The sequence below is a fragment of the Typha angustifolia genome, chromosome 1, assembly GCF_048772165.1.
Source record: "Typha angustifolia cultivar Huaian chromosome 1, ASM4877216v1, whole genome shotgun sequence".
In the NCBI taxonomy this organism is placed as follows: domain Eukaryota; kingdom Viridiplantae; phylum Streptophyta; class Magnoliopsida; order Poales; family Typhaceae; genus Typha; species Typha angustifolia.
The window spans coordinates 2990166-3002797 of NC_133239.1; the positions used below are offsets into that span (position 1 = coordinate 2990166).

General features: G+C 36.5%; 3 protein-coding genes across 9 annotated transcripts; all 3 read left to right on the forward strand.

The window, feature by feature from the left end:
* The first annotated feature begins 1191 nt into the window (after positions 1 to 1191).
* Positions 1192 to 2939, forward strand: LOC140762591 (uncharacterized). Its single transcript, XM_073100468.1, has 2 exons — positions 1192 to 1470; positions 2342 to 2939. Exons 1-2 carry the CDS (start codon positions 1309 to 1311, stop codon positions 2912 to 2914), a joined length of 735 nt encoding a protein of 244 aa, XP_072956569.1. The 5' UTR covers positions 1192 to 1308; the 3' UTR covers positions 2915 to 2939.
* A 949-nt stretch (positions 2940 to 3888) lies between these two features.
* LOC140761676 (B3 domain-containing protein Os11g0197600-like) lies at positions 3889 to 6949 on the forward strand. Its single transcript, XM_073099108.1, has 6 exons — positions 3889 to 4113; positions 4338 to 4875; positions 5051 to 5176; positions 5286 to 5432; positions 5539 to 5702; positions 6550 to 6949. Exons 1-6 carry the CDS (start codon positions 4051 to 4053, stop codon positions 6835 to 6837), a joined length of 1326 nt encoding a protein of 441 aa, XP_072955209.1. The 5' UTR covers positions 3889 to 4050; the 3' UTR covers positions 6838 to 6949.
* Positions 6950 to 7265: 316 nt separating this feature from the next.
* On the forward strand, positions 7266 to 12622 carry LOC140766036 (CDP-diacylglycerol--serine O-phosphatidyltransferase 2-like). Of its 7 annotated transcripts, XM_073105477.1 has the most exons (13): positions 7538 to 7686; positions 8034 to 8230; positions 8637 to 8702; positions 8975 to 9034; positions 9401 to 9491; positions 10013 to 10067; positions 10182 to 10261; positions 10335 to 10451; positions 10556 to 10640; positions 10998 to 11089; positions 11528 to 11781; positions 11966 to 12054; positions 12172 to 12622. In XM_073105477.1, the coding sequence occupies exons 2-13, from the start codon at positions 8067 to 8069 to the stop codon at positions 12297 to 12299; spliced, it is 1281 nt and encodes a 426-aa protein (XP_072961578.1). In that variant the 5' UTR covers positions 7538 to 7686; positions 8034 to 8066; the 3' UTR covers positions 12300 to 12622. The 7 variants fall into 7 exon arrangements, with proteins under 7 accessions (XP_072961536.1, XP_072961544.1, XP_072961570.1 ...); XM_073105435.1 differs by lacking the exon at positions 7538 to 7686 and adding an exon at positions 7266 to 7531 and having other exon boundaries at positions 10013 to 10261; XM_073105443.1 differs by lacking the exon at positions 7538 to 7686 and adding an exon at positions 7266 to 7526 and having other exon boundaries at positions 10013 to 10261.
* The last annotated feature ends 10 nt before the right edge of the window (positions 12623 to 12632 follow it).

Consider the following 12632-nt stretch of genomic DNA (forward strand, 5'->3'; position numbering starts at 1 on the left):
TTGAAAAAAGAAAAAATCCCATAAAATGCCGTACCACTCGATGAGCTAATCTTCCGGCTAACGAGCGAGATGAGCAGCAACATAAGGATGGCGCAAACGCTTGCCTTCTTCATCTCTGTGACTTAAAAAAAGATTAGATGAACTCAATTGGACCTACATGCAAATAGACAAGCAACGTGCCTTTATATAGAGACACGAGGAAGTGGATGCTGAGGTGGATGTACCGACGTGGCAGGAGAAACGAGTGCCATGTAGATAGGATTTGGTACACGTGGATTGCTGCATGCCACGGTAGAGTGCCAAGTGCTAGCTGAGCAAGACTACCAACTGCCAGGTCAGCTTAGATCTTGTACTTTGGCATGCATGGATTAAGTTTAGCAAATTAAGGTTAAGTTAAACGACGAAGTTTCTCTTCAGATTTTTATATAATTGCCACTTAAAACCTCTAAACTATCCTAATAGCAACTACATTCTTTAAAATATTATTATCGCCATAGAAATCATTGCACTTTTTTAAAGATTTTTTTTTTCCTTTAGTCAAATCTAATTAAATATAATAAAACTTAATTTATATATTTTTTAATTTTTTTTTGCTTTAGAATGGTTCAGAAGCTATTTGCGTCTATTAATTTTAACAATGATATATTAAAAATATTCTATAAATATTGCGTTAAAAACTAGTCATTCTAAAAGAATGAAGAAATTTACATGGAAATTATAATGTTTTACATCATATAGCGACAATTATAATATTTTATATTATTATCAATACCATACCAGAGAGGGGAACAGGGTAAAGTTGCAAGGGGAATCAATCTTAAAGTCAAAATAGGGCGATTTAGATATTTTTCACATTTCATTCTTTAAATGAAAAAAATATTATTTATTCTCTCAGTAAGAATAAATTAAATTTAACTCTTATATATTTTCGAGGTAGTAAATGCAAAACAGCCCAAGGACTTAGCACAAATTATATTATCTCTCTACGTTGATATATATCTAATGATAATAAATTATTCGCGCATAATCCGTGATGTTTTAGGAGTCAAATCAACCCGTTGAGAGTTGGGTCCCAATACTGGAGACAATTTAAGACCACAAATGGGGTTAAAAAGAAGAAAAAGAAATGGAACCCACTAGACCAATATATCTTTGTCACCTCTCCACTTCCTTCACTTTGTCCTCTTCCTAGATTCCCATGTCTACTTGCTTTGCTTACTTTAATGCACCGTCTCTCAATTAACAAGCTACTCCTGTAAAGGAAGCAAACAAAGATCGAGAAGCAACCACAGACAAGGCAGAGTAGGGATGGAGGAGAACCATTTGGATCTGGTGGTAGTTCCTCTCTCTCTCCTGGTGGTGGCCACCTACCATTCTTGGCTTCTCTTCACCATTATCCGCAACCCCAAGAGCACCGTCATCGGCCTCAATGCTCTTGCAAGGAAACGATGGGTCGCCACCATGATGGCTGTGAGTTCTCCATCCTCTGATCACCTACTTACATCTTTTTATATACACTCTCCAATTCCTAATCCATCTATCTATCTATTCTCTTTTTCATAGGAAACTTTAATTGATTAAGAGATTTGAGAATGCTATAGTTGGGTTGTTCTAGATTTTGGGCATGACTAGTTAACTCTGATGGGAAAGGAATCGAGTCCTAGAAGATGCCTATCTTTATCTTATCAGCAATGGGGAGGAGAGAGAGAGAGAAACTATTCTCGGTGCCTTTGTCCCTTTATCAAGTAGTTGTTATTAGTGGGTCCCTGCTGCTTACATTGGGAAGAGGAACTTACATTTGGACATCATGTTACTCAAGAAGATTAGCCTATCTATCTATCTATATATATATATATATATATTCATAAGAGCTAATTTATATTAGAAAGGAAATAATAATGTATATTAGATGCAAATGCATTCCTTCTATGGAAATGAAGCAAAGTAAGGCCAAACTTTAATCAGTCCACTCTCGCAAGTGTAATTTTCTTTTTTCACGTGAGAGTTCGTTAACTTCTTAGTTAAGGTAGGCAGAATTTTGCACCAGTGATTAGGCTTTATAATACATGATATTTGAACTCAAAATCTTTAGAAAACAAGCTTTAATGTTGTATTAGATAATCATATGCTAAAAGATTAACCTAATGCCAAAGAAGGATATCGAAAGAAACTTCGAAGTTTTTTAACTGAGTCGTTGTAAATTCATATATATATATAGTGGATATTAGTAGAGGTACTAATAGTGATTAATTTTTAAGTTAAATAGTTAGATACAAAGCTATCAATATATATATATATATATATATATGCCACTTACCTGGATTACTGTATAATTAAGTAGGACCCTATAAAGAACGGAGTGCTGGCGGTGCAGACTCTCCGCAACAACATAATGGCGTCCACCGTCCTCGCCACCACCGCCATCACCCTCGCCTCCCTGATCGGCGTCTTCGTCGGCGCCACCTCCGCCTCCGCCTCCTCCCCGTTCTCGTCTTCCTCCTCGCTCGTCTACGGCAACAAGACCACCATCGTCGCCTCCGTGAAGTTCTTCGCCATCTCCCTCTGCTTCATCCTCGCCTTCGTCTGCAACGTCCAGTCCATCCGCCACTACGCCCACGTCAGCTTCCTACTCTGCATCCCGGCGTCCGCCGCCGTCTCCACGTCCTACGTGGCGAGGAGCTTGAACCGTGGGAGCTTCTTCTGGTCGCTTGGTTTGAGGGCCTTCTACTTGTCCTTCACTCTCTTCTTGTGGATCTTCGGGCCCATCCCGATGTTGGTGTTTAGCCTTGTCATGTGTTGCCTTTTGTACCTCCTGGATACTACCACGGAGCACACGAGAGGGCTTCATGATTCTTGTCATAGAGATGATCCTGATACTACTACTACTACTACTACTGTTAAGGAGGATGTTTGATGTATTAGGTAGCAAGGTTTGATGATGAGCTTTTTTCTTCTTCTTTTTCCCATTTTTTTTATGGATGATTTAAAGAGAGTAACAAAAAGTGAGAGAGTTGTGTGGGATGTAAGACTAACAAATTAATTTAACCGATAATTACATCTAGACTCTCTTATTTATTTAATTATATAAAATCTCTCGTATATTTATTCTGTTAATTATCTGCTTGATTCATATTTTAGAAAACACTGATAAGGTTTCTCCTTAGTACTGGAGATATTAGATTGTTAACATGTTAAAGTGTCACAAAAAATATATAGAGGGTATGTCAACATAGGCTGTGTTTTTAATTTATTTGCATTTAATTTTTTTAATTTATAATAATTGACTTTAATATGCATTGTATATATAAATTATGTGTATTCGGTTATAACAAAATATATATCGACTATAGGAAATAAATAAATACAGACTATAATTTAGGGATCTAAATATAATTAAACCTTAATTCAATGAAATTAAAAAATAATGAAGATTTGGGTTCAAGGAGACTATATTTCATACCCTATATATATATAATAGATTCATATTTTACCTATTTAGTGTTTATATTTCGAGATTGTATTAAATAAGAAGGTTGTCTCTCTAAAAAGAGAGTTCTTGTTACCTTTCTAAAGGGACTCCTTTCTTAGAGGATTTATTTGCAAACTATAGAGTTATCTTGCAAATTATTACATGAGATGGTGTTATTGGAAATCAAATTTTAAGTCCAAACAAGATCTGACTGTGAACTGATAGAGCATGCACTTATAAATTTATTAAACTTTATAGGGTGTGAAACGAAAATATTTGTCAAAAATCAAGTTTCCAAGTGATGAAAACCATATCTATTTATCGCTGGAAATGAATAACAAATTACCCAGAATTCCCCCTTATTAGGTATTTATTAGATTTCAGATAGATTCTGGTAAAATCCCATCTTTTATTCTATTCCTCTTCCGCTCAGCATTATTCCAGGAGAAGTCCCAAAAGGGGGAAAATTAATGCAGGGGAGAGAGAAAGCTGCCGACTCCTATTCCATAGAGGGGAAACGAGGCAGAAACCCTACATAGGGGTTGGCAGTAGAGGCGCAGAGGAGACGCCACTCTTCTCCAATGGCGAGATCAAGCCCCCGTTTCTTTAAAGTCTTCCTCCCCCATCTGTCGTCAGAGCACCTGGTACGTTTCCTCTGTGTTTTTGTAGGAAATCTTGTTCTTTTGATCGTTAGTTGTCTCGTGGGTCGATCAAAGATGGAATATTGATGTGTATGTTTAACTCTAAATTGCAAATGTGCGACATGGGTGTTGTAGCGGATGACTTTCTCTTCCTTGATTTTGAGGAAATATGACATTTTGATGGATAGGCTAGCTCTAGTAACAAAGTGGTGCATGGGTTGTTGCAGAAAATTCCGCCGGCATTTCAAGAGCACCTTAGGAGTAAACCCTCAGGAGGGGTTTACTTGAAAGGCCCCAGTGGGAATATGTGGCATGTGTTGTTAGTTGAGAATTCCAAGGGTCTTTTTTTCGAGAGTGGTTGGAAGGAGTTTGTTTCTGATCATTCCCTGGAGGCTGGGGACTTCTTGGTTCTCCAGTATGATGGGCACTCACACTTCTCTGTCTTGGTGTTTGATGCAACTGCGTGTGAGAAGGACGCGGCTTTCGTTGCTGTGCCACGCCAAGGGGACATCGCGCGCCCTGTCCACAAGACGGAGAAGGAAGAGGAAGGAGAAACCGTCATCGAAGGCAGTTCAAAGGCTCTGGTTCTACCCTCAAGTGAGAGTGTCGGAGTCAAGTCAAAGAGGAGGAGGGAAATGGATGATTGCATCGCGGTAGATGTCCCACCATTGAAGAAGAAATGTAGCCCTTCAGAGAGAGCTGAAACAAAAGGGGCTGACCTAGGCTTGTATAATGCAAAGAGCAGAACTTCTCTTGGTAAAAGAGGTCAGAACTTATTACATTGTCTAAAATTTGTATGTCTTTTATTGCTACCATTTCACTAGGTCTGTACAACATCATTGATTGTAATTAGATGTTTGTAGCTTGTAGAACTTTAGCTATTGTCATAAAACTGAGCATTGAAAACCAATTAAATAAGTCCTGTACCTTTCTTATCCAGAAATAGATTATAATGTTACTTCAAGAGAGACGGTCGGCCAACCGGGTAGCCGAAATTTGTGCAAGAATCCTATGAGCTCAGGTACTATTGTGAAGAAGGCTAAGTCAAATGCCCAGAGTGGTTGTGGTGAGTTACTTTTCGTGCAAATGAAGGTTTAGTGACAAATTATACCTGCATATTTGATGGTTTGGTTGATATACATCATGGTAACATTTTAAGTCCGTCTATGTTCCAGCTACTACACATTCTCAAGGTTCCGCACCATGCTCAGTAAGTAAGAAACTAGTCACTTTCAGTAAAACAGCTGCCTCCGAAATATCTAGGAAGTACGCAGGATCTTTGAAATTGATAAAGTATAGCCATGTACGATGGCGTGGGGAAGGTCAGTTTTTTAATTGAATCTTGCAAAGTATTATCTTATGCTTACATGGCACTTTTCACAGTAGGAGTTCTTGGATTAATTTGTTCTATTACTTTTCCCTCATTAGCTGTGGCAACGATCCAAAAAATGCCTGCATTAATATCACAACGGAGACCTGTCACACAGGAGGAAATCAATAAGTCTCTGGAAAGGGCAAAGTTATTTAAATCAAGGAATCCTTTTACACTGATTGTGATGCAGGATTCCTATTGTTATAATAGCTTCTTCATGGTATATTCTCCTTCCCAGTCTTTCTACTACTTATAGCTGATTATTGTTTTACAAACTGAGAATATCTACATATGTTTCTTTCTTTTAACAGATTATTGTGGAATTAGCTAACACTGCCCATGTGAATAAAGCTGCTTCATATGTTCTCTTTATTTTATTTATGCTGAAAATTTCTACATTTTACAACTTTATATGGTGGCTGAAGTCAATAGAAATGGAAAGTAGGGAAGACTTGCCCATGTTAGTAGCAAGAAGGTGAAAGTTTAATCCATGATAGTAATGTCATTCATATACTTGATGCTACTGCTTTTGAGGGAGAGCCTCTAGTGCTGGATCAAATGAGATGGTGTTAGGTTGTCATCTTGTTTTTCCCTCTTAATTTCAAAAACAATGTGTATTAAGCTGAAGCATGCGGTACTTGGAAACTGTCATATATTTACATTGCAAGATTTTTGATCATGGATTGCTTAAATTTCCAGTATGGTGCTCCTGTTTTCAAAGATGCTGTCTTTAGAAGTGTAATGGCTTTTGTCATTATAAATTTACGTTCCCTTCTTTTCTTTTTAAGGTTGTATTAATGATAACTCTACATAATATCTGGTGAAGCAGCCCACTATGAATATAACATTACCATTTAAAGCCATAATAACCATATATTTGCTCCAGGACCAATAGAACAAAGTAATAGCCTTGACTCAATGAGCCGCTAAAGAAAATTTATGATACTTTGTTGACATTCATTTCTTGGAATTTAGCTTAGCACCTGTAAAAAGACGCCCTTATATGCTGCTTCATCTAAAATTTGTTGTTTGTTGACTTATTTTTCCTCCTCTTTTCATGGTTCCAGAATATTCCGGTTCATTTTGCGAGAGAGTATCTTCCCAAGATCGGTCGAAAGATGACCCTATGGGATCCACAAGGAACTTCATGGGCAGTTAGCTATGTTTCATATGGCTATCGCGGTGCTTTAAGTGGCGGTTGGGGCGCATTTTCTTTTGCCAATAATCTGGAGAAGCATGATGTCTGTGTTTTTGAGCTTATTAAAAAGAATCAAATGAAGGTTCATATCTTTAGGGTTGTGAAAGAAATTAAGCCCTTGATACGCAGCTCCACGTTGAAATATCTAACAGGTTGAATTCTTATTCATCTCGGCAGCAAATGTATAAACACCAATGATTCTATTATATGAATAATATGTGCTTCAATCCTTTTATCATTTTATTGTGTACATTAGATACCCTTCTTTAACTAGTGATGGATCTGACAAATTTATTCTTCAAGTGTGTGGTGTGATATTAGGTGATAGATAGTACAGGGAATGATTTTTATTTTTATTTTAATTTCAATTGAAAAAGATGCTACCTGGAAACGAGGAAAGATGGAGAAGAATATAACGAACCTTGGCATCACCCGGGCCGGATCTAATCGATATGTTGTATGAGACTAAATCTGGATCCGTTAAGATTTGTCGGTGTTCCTATTCGAGTTGCGTTCCAATTGGCGTTAAATTGGATAAAAATTTCAAATCTTGGAACGAAACAAACATATAGTTTTCTCGGACCGGATAAAGATAATCTGGGCATCAGATACTCAAAAGAAGAATATCCAGAGTTTATCCACACCCACCGCAACTAATCCACCACGCTCTCCCTTCGTCTATTCGGACTCTTCGGACGGACAGGATCTCCTCGTCTCGAGATCGCACGGAAACGGCGGGTTTGTCGGCTACTAGCCACGGCGGGTACGAAACGAAGCCAGAAAAGAGTAACGAAAATAATGGACGATCCTTTTAAAGTAACCGCCATCATCATAGATTTCTATTGGGTTCGGTATTTTTCTCCTTTCTTCGTCCTATCTAAGCATCATTTAATCCCGCTTCCATCTTTGAGTTAGCCTCAAAAAGTTGCAATCTTTGATTGGTTGGATTCTTCCCCTACATCAAATTTCGCTTATGTTGTGTTTGTGGAATATTTGTTTACAAAAGGTTAGGATTTTCTCTAGATTGGTTGGCAGGAAACTATGACCGTACTGAATTCTTCTTTTGTTTGCTACTAGGTATTAGTCTGCAATTTGTTTTGGGCACATATGCGAAACTGATAACTACTTTTATTTGTTGATTTATTTTGTGGTTCAATTGATCCTTGTACTCGAGCAATTTGCATATGGTCTGTGTTTTAGTTGTGGAGTGTGGCGGCTTTTAATTTGAGATAGATAATCACTTGGTTTATACTTTCGTTAGTACTGCATGGAGTTATATCCTATATTAGTGTTGTATACTTCCTTTGCTCTGGGCCGGAATTTTCTCATGTTCATCATTGTCACTGCATTCAGAGATCAACCTGAGAGTGTTAGAGTGCTCTTTTCATGGAGGTAAATTTTCGAGGGAGTGGAAGCAGAGTGGCTCATACTATTCAAGGGGACAATGGTCGGAATTTATCAGATGATGTCAGTGAATTTGATCCTTGGACGGCTTGGGCTTACAAGCCCCACACAATTTCCTTGCTGTTAGTTGGTGCATGTCTGTTAATGTGAGTTGTTTGATTACTGATCTTTTTGAAATTTCAATCTTTATATTGTCACAATCAAATAATCCAATTTTCTATTTAATCATCACAAAAAAATCAATTCTTTGAACATGCTCCAGAGTGTTGATGGAATTCTCCTGCAAGTAAAGATGCAACCACATTGTCAGACTCAGCATTTAGTTATCTTTCTAGTCTTACTCTGGACAATTAAGAAGCTTGATAGGCTAACTAATGTAAATGAATCGAATTATAATAAGTAAGAGTTAATTTTTTTTTTTTTTGGTTAGAATTTCAGATGCCAGATGTTTGAAATTTTTTGCACATAAGAGATATATGACTTTACCTCTCATTCTTATATTCTTGTGGAAATGCTGACCCTGCAATGTGATCTTTCTGTGTGTTTTCTCAGTTGGGCCAGTGGAGCACTTGATCCAGAAAGCACTATTTCCAATGCTAATATTACATCTGTTAAAAGGTAATTTTTTAGAAGATTTTTAGAAATTATAGTTTCCGTTATAATTAAGGATGTTATATGTATACATGAGGATCATCAGTCAGCAAGCAGATAACTCTATTTTCATTTGAGTAGAAGTCTGCCAATACCTTACTGGGACATAATACAATTAATTTAATTATCTTGCTTCCTTTTGTTCTTGCACCATTCAATTTATAGTTCCCGATCACTACTATCATAAGAGAAAAATAAAGAAGTGCTTACACAGTTACACCTACATATTTTCTGTTCAGGGGTGTCTGGGCAATGATTGCAGTCTTTCTCGCTTATTGCGTGCTTCAAGCACCTTCTACGTGAGTTTTTCATTTACTTATACTCTTTAAGAGAGTACTACATGTTTACTTTCACGATCTTTTAGAAATGGCAACTCTTAATCTGTATGTCATGTCTTTTATGTGATATTTGATTTGGAGATATTTTCATTCCATGGATGTAACAAAAAGTATGAACATGTATTTGATGATGTCCTCAAGGGCTTGGCCAGATAGCATAATACATATAATGATATAAGAACCATATTCAAAAGCATTTCTTGTGCAATAGCAGAAAATATTTCTAACTGCTGCAATAATTACTTTATAATATATTTCAAAAAATAAATACTTAAGAATTAGTCTTGCAAGTTCTTTTTATATGACAGTTGAATTGTGTTATTTCAGGATACTTATAAGACCTCATCCTGCTGTTTGGCGCTTGGTCCATGGAATGGCTGTTGTGTACCTTGTCGCCCTTACTTTTCTTCTTTTCCAGGTTCGTTTTTTTTCTTTCACAAAGCTTTCATTGAAAATGAACGACCCTAGGATTATTGAGGTTGTTCAAACTCCAATATTCTTTACTAAGTTAATATTCTCTTGTTTGATTATATTGTTATACTTCTCTTGTGTTCATAATCTTCTATAGAAAAAGTTGTGAATAATTATACTGTAACTCTCTCTTTTTTTTCCCTTTGTACATATCCTCTCTAAGGTTCCATGTGTTATCATTAAACATTTTTTGATATTACTGTTGTTATCCAGGTATCAGTATGCCTTTCCGTTTACCTTGATATTCCCTTTCCTCTTTTTTTAAAAAATTAATGTTTCTTTTAAATCTTTCAATAGATATTTTTTCTTACTGAAATTTGGACAAAAAGAATTTTATTTTCTGGTTGTCTTGTTGCCAGATTATTAGTATCTTTAGACTCTAGCTTTGCAATTTGAAAGCTAAATATTCTTGCAAATTCTTGGAAATATAAGTTGTAAGATTTTTATTTCTTTCATTTTTTATTTCAGACTCGCCTTGATGCTCGTCAGTTCATGAAGTACCTTCACCCTGATCTTGGATTTGGTAATGTTTTAGGACAAGATTTTGATCGAAACAAGAAAGAAGCACTACAGTATGAGATGTTCTTTTATTTACTGTCAATGCAGACTCTTTTGTTGATTAAGTTGCTTAATGCAGAACTACCTGAGAGATCTTATGGAGCTGATTGTCGTATTTATGTTCCAGAACATCCCAAAAGCAAGTTTGGCAATGTTTATGTATGATGTCTCAATCAAGAATTCTTGCATCAGTTATCGGATAATATAACATTCAGTATATCTGTTTCTCCAGGAAACTTTGTTCGATGAGTTTGTTGTTGCTCATATCTTGGGTTGGTGGGGAAAGGCTGTAATGATACGGAACCAACCTCTCTTATGGGTATTGTCTATTGGGTTTGAGCTAATGGAGGTCGGTATAAGCTATAAAAGCATTTAAAAAAGTTCTACCCTCTCAATTCAATCTATATGTTTCTTAATTTCCTCTCAAAGTAAGCAATGCATGATTCTGTGCAGCTCACCTTTCGCCATATGTTGCCAAACTTTAACGAATGTTGGTGGGATAGTATCATTTTGGATATTTTGATCTGCAATTGGTTTGGTAAGATCTTCATTGTTGTATTAAACTATGTTCTTTTTTTATTCTACACCAGTTTGATGTTAAAGATATAGCAGGGTCTTGGTCACAAGAGTGAAAGACAATACTTTTTACAATTCCATCATGAGTGCTTGCTCTCTAACTTTATGATGAGGACATCGCATTTAAGATTTAGACTTCCACTATTCATATTATCTCTATGGCTTTTATTCGTTAAACATAGTTCATTATGTAGCATTCTAGCTGAAGATACGACATGCTACATTCTAATTGTGTTATAGTTTCCATTGAGAAGATCTTCATGAAAGTTCACTTCCAATTACCTCCATGATGATTATCTGGACTTGTTTCCTGGTGCAGGTATTTGGGCTGGAATGCGTACTGTTAGGTATTTTGATGGCAAAACATATGAATGGGTTGGTCTAAGCCGCCAACCAAATATCATTGGTAAGGTAAGCTTATGAAAGTAATTAATTACTTCATTCTCGGTAAGATCCTTGATGTTAAGATCTGGATAAAATTATGCTTCAGCTTCAACTTGTCATTTATCGAAAAATCTTGCAACAGAACAGATACATGTGTGTTTGACCTTTCATGTAATCAGTAGCTCATTTCACATTCTGTTAAATCCTTTTTGAAGAGTATATGGCTAATTGAAGAAGCATTCTTTTCATGATTAAGATATAAAACTCTTTTTTATACATGTAAATCAAGTGTTTACAAGTGGATTGGATTATTGAATGCATCTTGCAAGGTTCAGTAGTCCTGTATGACTTATTACCTACACAATTAGACTTCTGGATTACTGATGAGTTTTCTGCTTTACATCACAAGGGTCAGTTTGAGTTAGGACTTTTTCTATAATGCTCTTTTTCCTTTTTGTCTTGAAGGTAAAGAGATCATTAGGCCAGTTTACACCGGCACATTGGGACAGGGATGAGTGGCACCCTTTCATGGGGCCATGGAGGTTCATCCAAGTGTTGAGCCTCTGCATTGCTTTCATGACTGTGGAACTTAACACTTTTTTCCTCAAATTCTGCCTTTGGATTCCTCCTAGAAATCCCTTGGTTGTGTATAGGCTGATTCTTTGGTGGCTAATAGCCATACCAACTATCCGTGAATATAATTCTTACTTGCAAGACAGGTCTCTCTCTCTCTCTCTCTCTCTCTCTGATACATACATTGTCACATATGAGCAAAGCTATTACAAACTGTTCTGAAAATTCTTGAAATTGGAAGTTCCGACTTCTTTCATTGTCCAGCATGTAAACTTGTATGATTTTATTTTCAGTGGATAACTAACACTTTCAAATTATAAATCATTACAGCAAACCAACGAAGAAGGTGGGAGCTTTTTGTTGGCTTTCCCTAGCTATATGCATAGAAGAGCTTCTTATCTGCATTAAATTTGGGCATGGTGAGTTCTATCTCAGTCATGTTTAGCATGCATGCATATTTTTACTGCCTATTTTATCGGTAAATTCTGTCCTTTATCTCTTGTAAACCAGTGGCTGACTATTGGCAACATATCCAGGTCTTTTCCCTGATCCAATGCCGACATGGCTGATGATTTTTTGGGGATCTGTTGGGATGGTCATCATGCTTTTCCTGCTAGTTTGGTCGTGGAGATTTCGTCGAGAAATGTTAAAAAAGAGGCTATGATTTCATCACACCACTCTTCTATCAAGTTCTTCCACAATCTCTTTTCCAGAATACATATACATGTACACACGCAGCATCATCTTGCTTTGTGAATGTGTAGATTTTGGTCAGATTGAAATGAGGCTAGAGTATATTCCTAATTTATACTAAACTGAAGAAGCTTCATTTCAAAATTTATGTCCCTTTTTTTCTGTATATTACTACTTCTAGTGAGAAAAGAATATACTTTTTTCTTCAGATATTGTATCATTGAAACTAGAATTTGTGTTCTTAATCAGTAACTTGAGAAGAAAAAAAATTCCAAGACAGTAAATTTGAGGTTCTCTTTCAAAG

Excerpts from the sequence above, each read along its gene's own strand:
- LOC140761676 (XM_073099108.1), top strand. The coding sequence starts at position 4,051 with ATGGCGAGATCAAGCCCCCGTTTCTTTAAAGTCTTCCTCCCCCATCTG. Across the intron at positions 4,876-5,050 it reads AACTTCTCTTGGTAAAAGAG|AAATAGATTATAATGTTACT; the intron begins GTCAGAACTTAT and ends TTTCTTATCCAG. Across the intron at positions 5,433-5,538 it reads TGTACGATGGCGTGGGGAAG|CTGTGGCAACGATCCAAAAA; the intron begins GTCAGTTTTTTA and ends TTCCCTCATTAG.
- LOC140762591 (XM_073100468.1), top strand. The coding sequence starts at position 1,309 with ATGGAGGAGAACCATTTGGATCTGGTGGTAGTTCCTCTCTCTCTCCTG. Across the intron at positions 1,471-2,341 it reads GGGTCGCCACCATGATGGCT|GACCCTATAAAGAACGGAGT; the intron begins GTGAGTTCTCCA and ends ATAATTAAGTAG.
- LOC140766036 (XM_073105435.1), top strand. The coding sequence starts at position 8,067 with ATGGAGGTAAATTTTCGAGGGAGTGGAAGCAGAGTGGCTCATACTATT. Across the intron at positions 10,452-10,555 it reads TTGGGTTTGAGCTAATGGAG|CTCACCTTTCGCCATATGTT; the intron begins GTCGGTATAAGC and ends GATTCTGTGCAG. Across the intron at positions 11,782-11,965 it reads AATTCTTACTTGCAAGACAG|CAAACCAACGAAGAAGGTGG; the intron begins GTCTCTCTCTCT and ends AAATCATTACAG.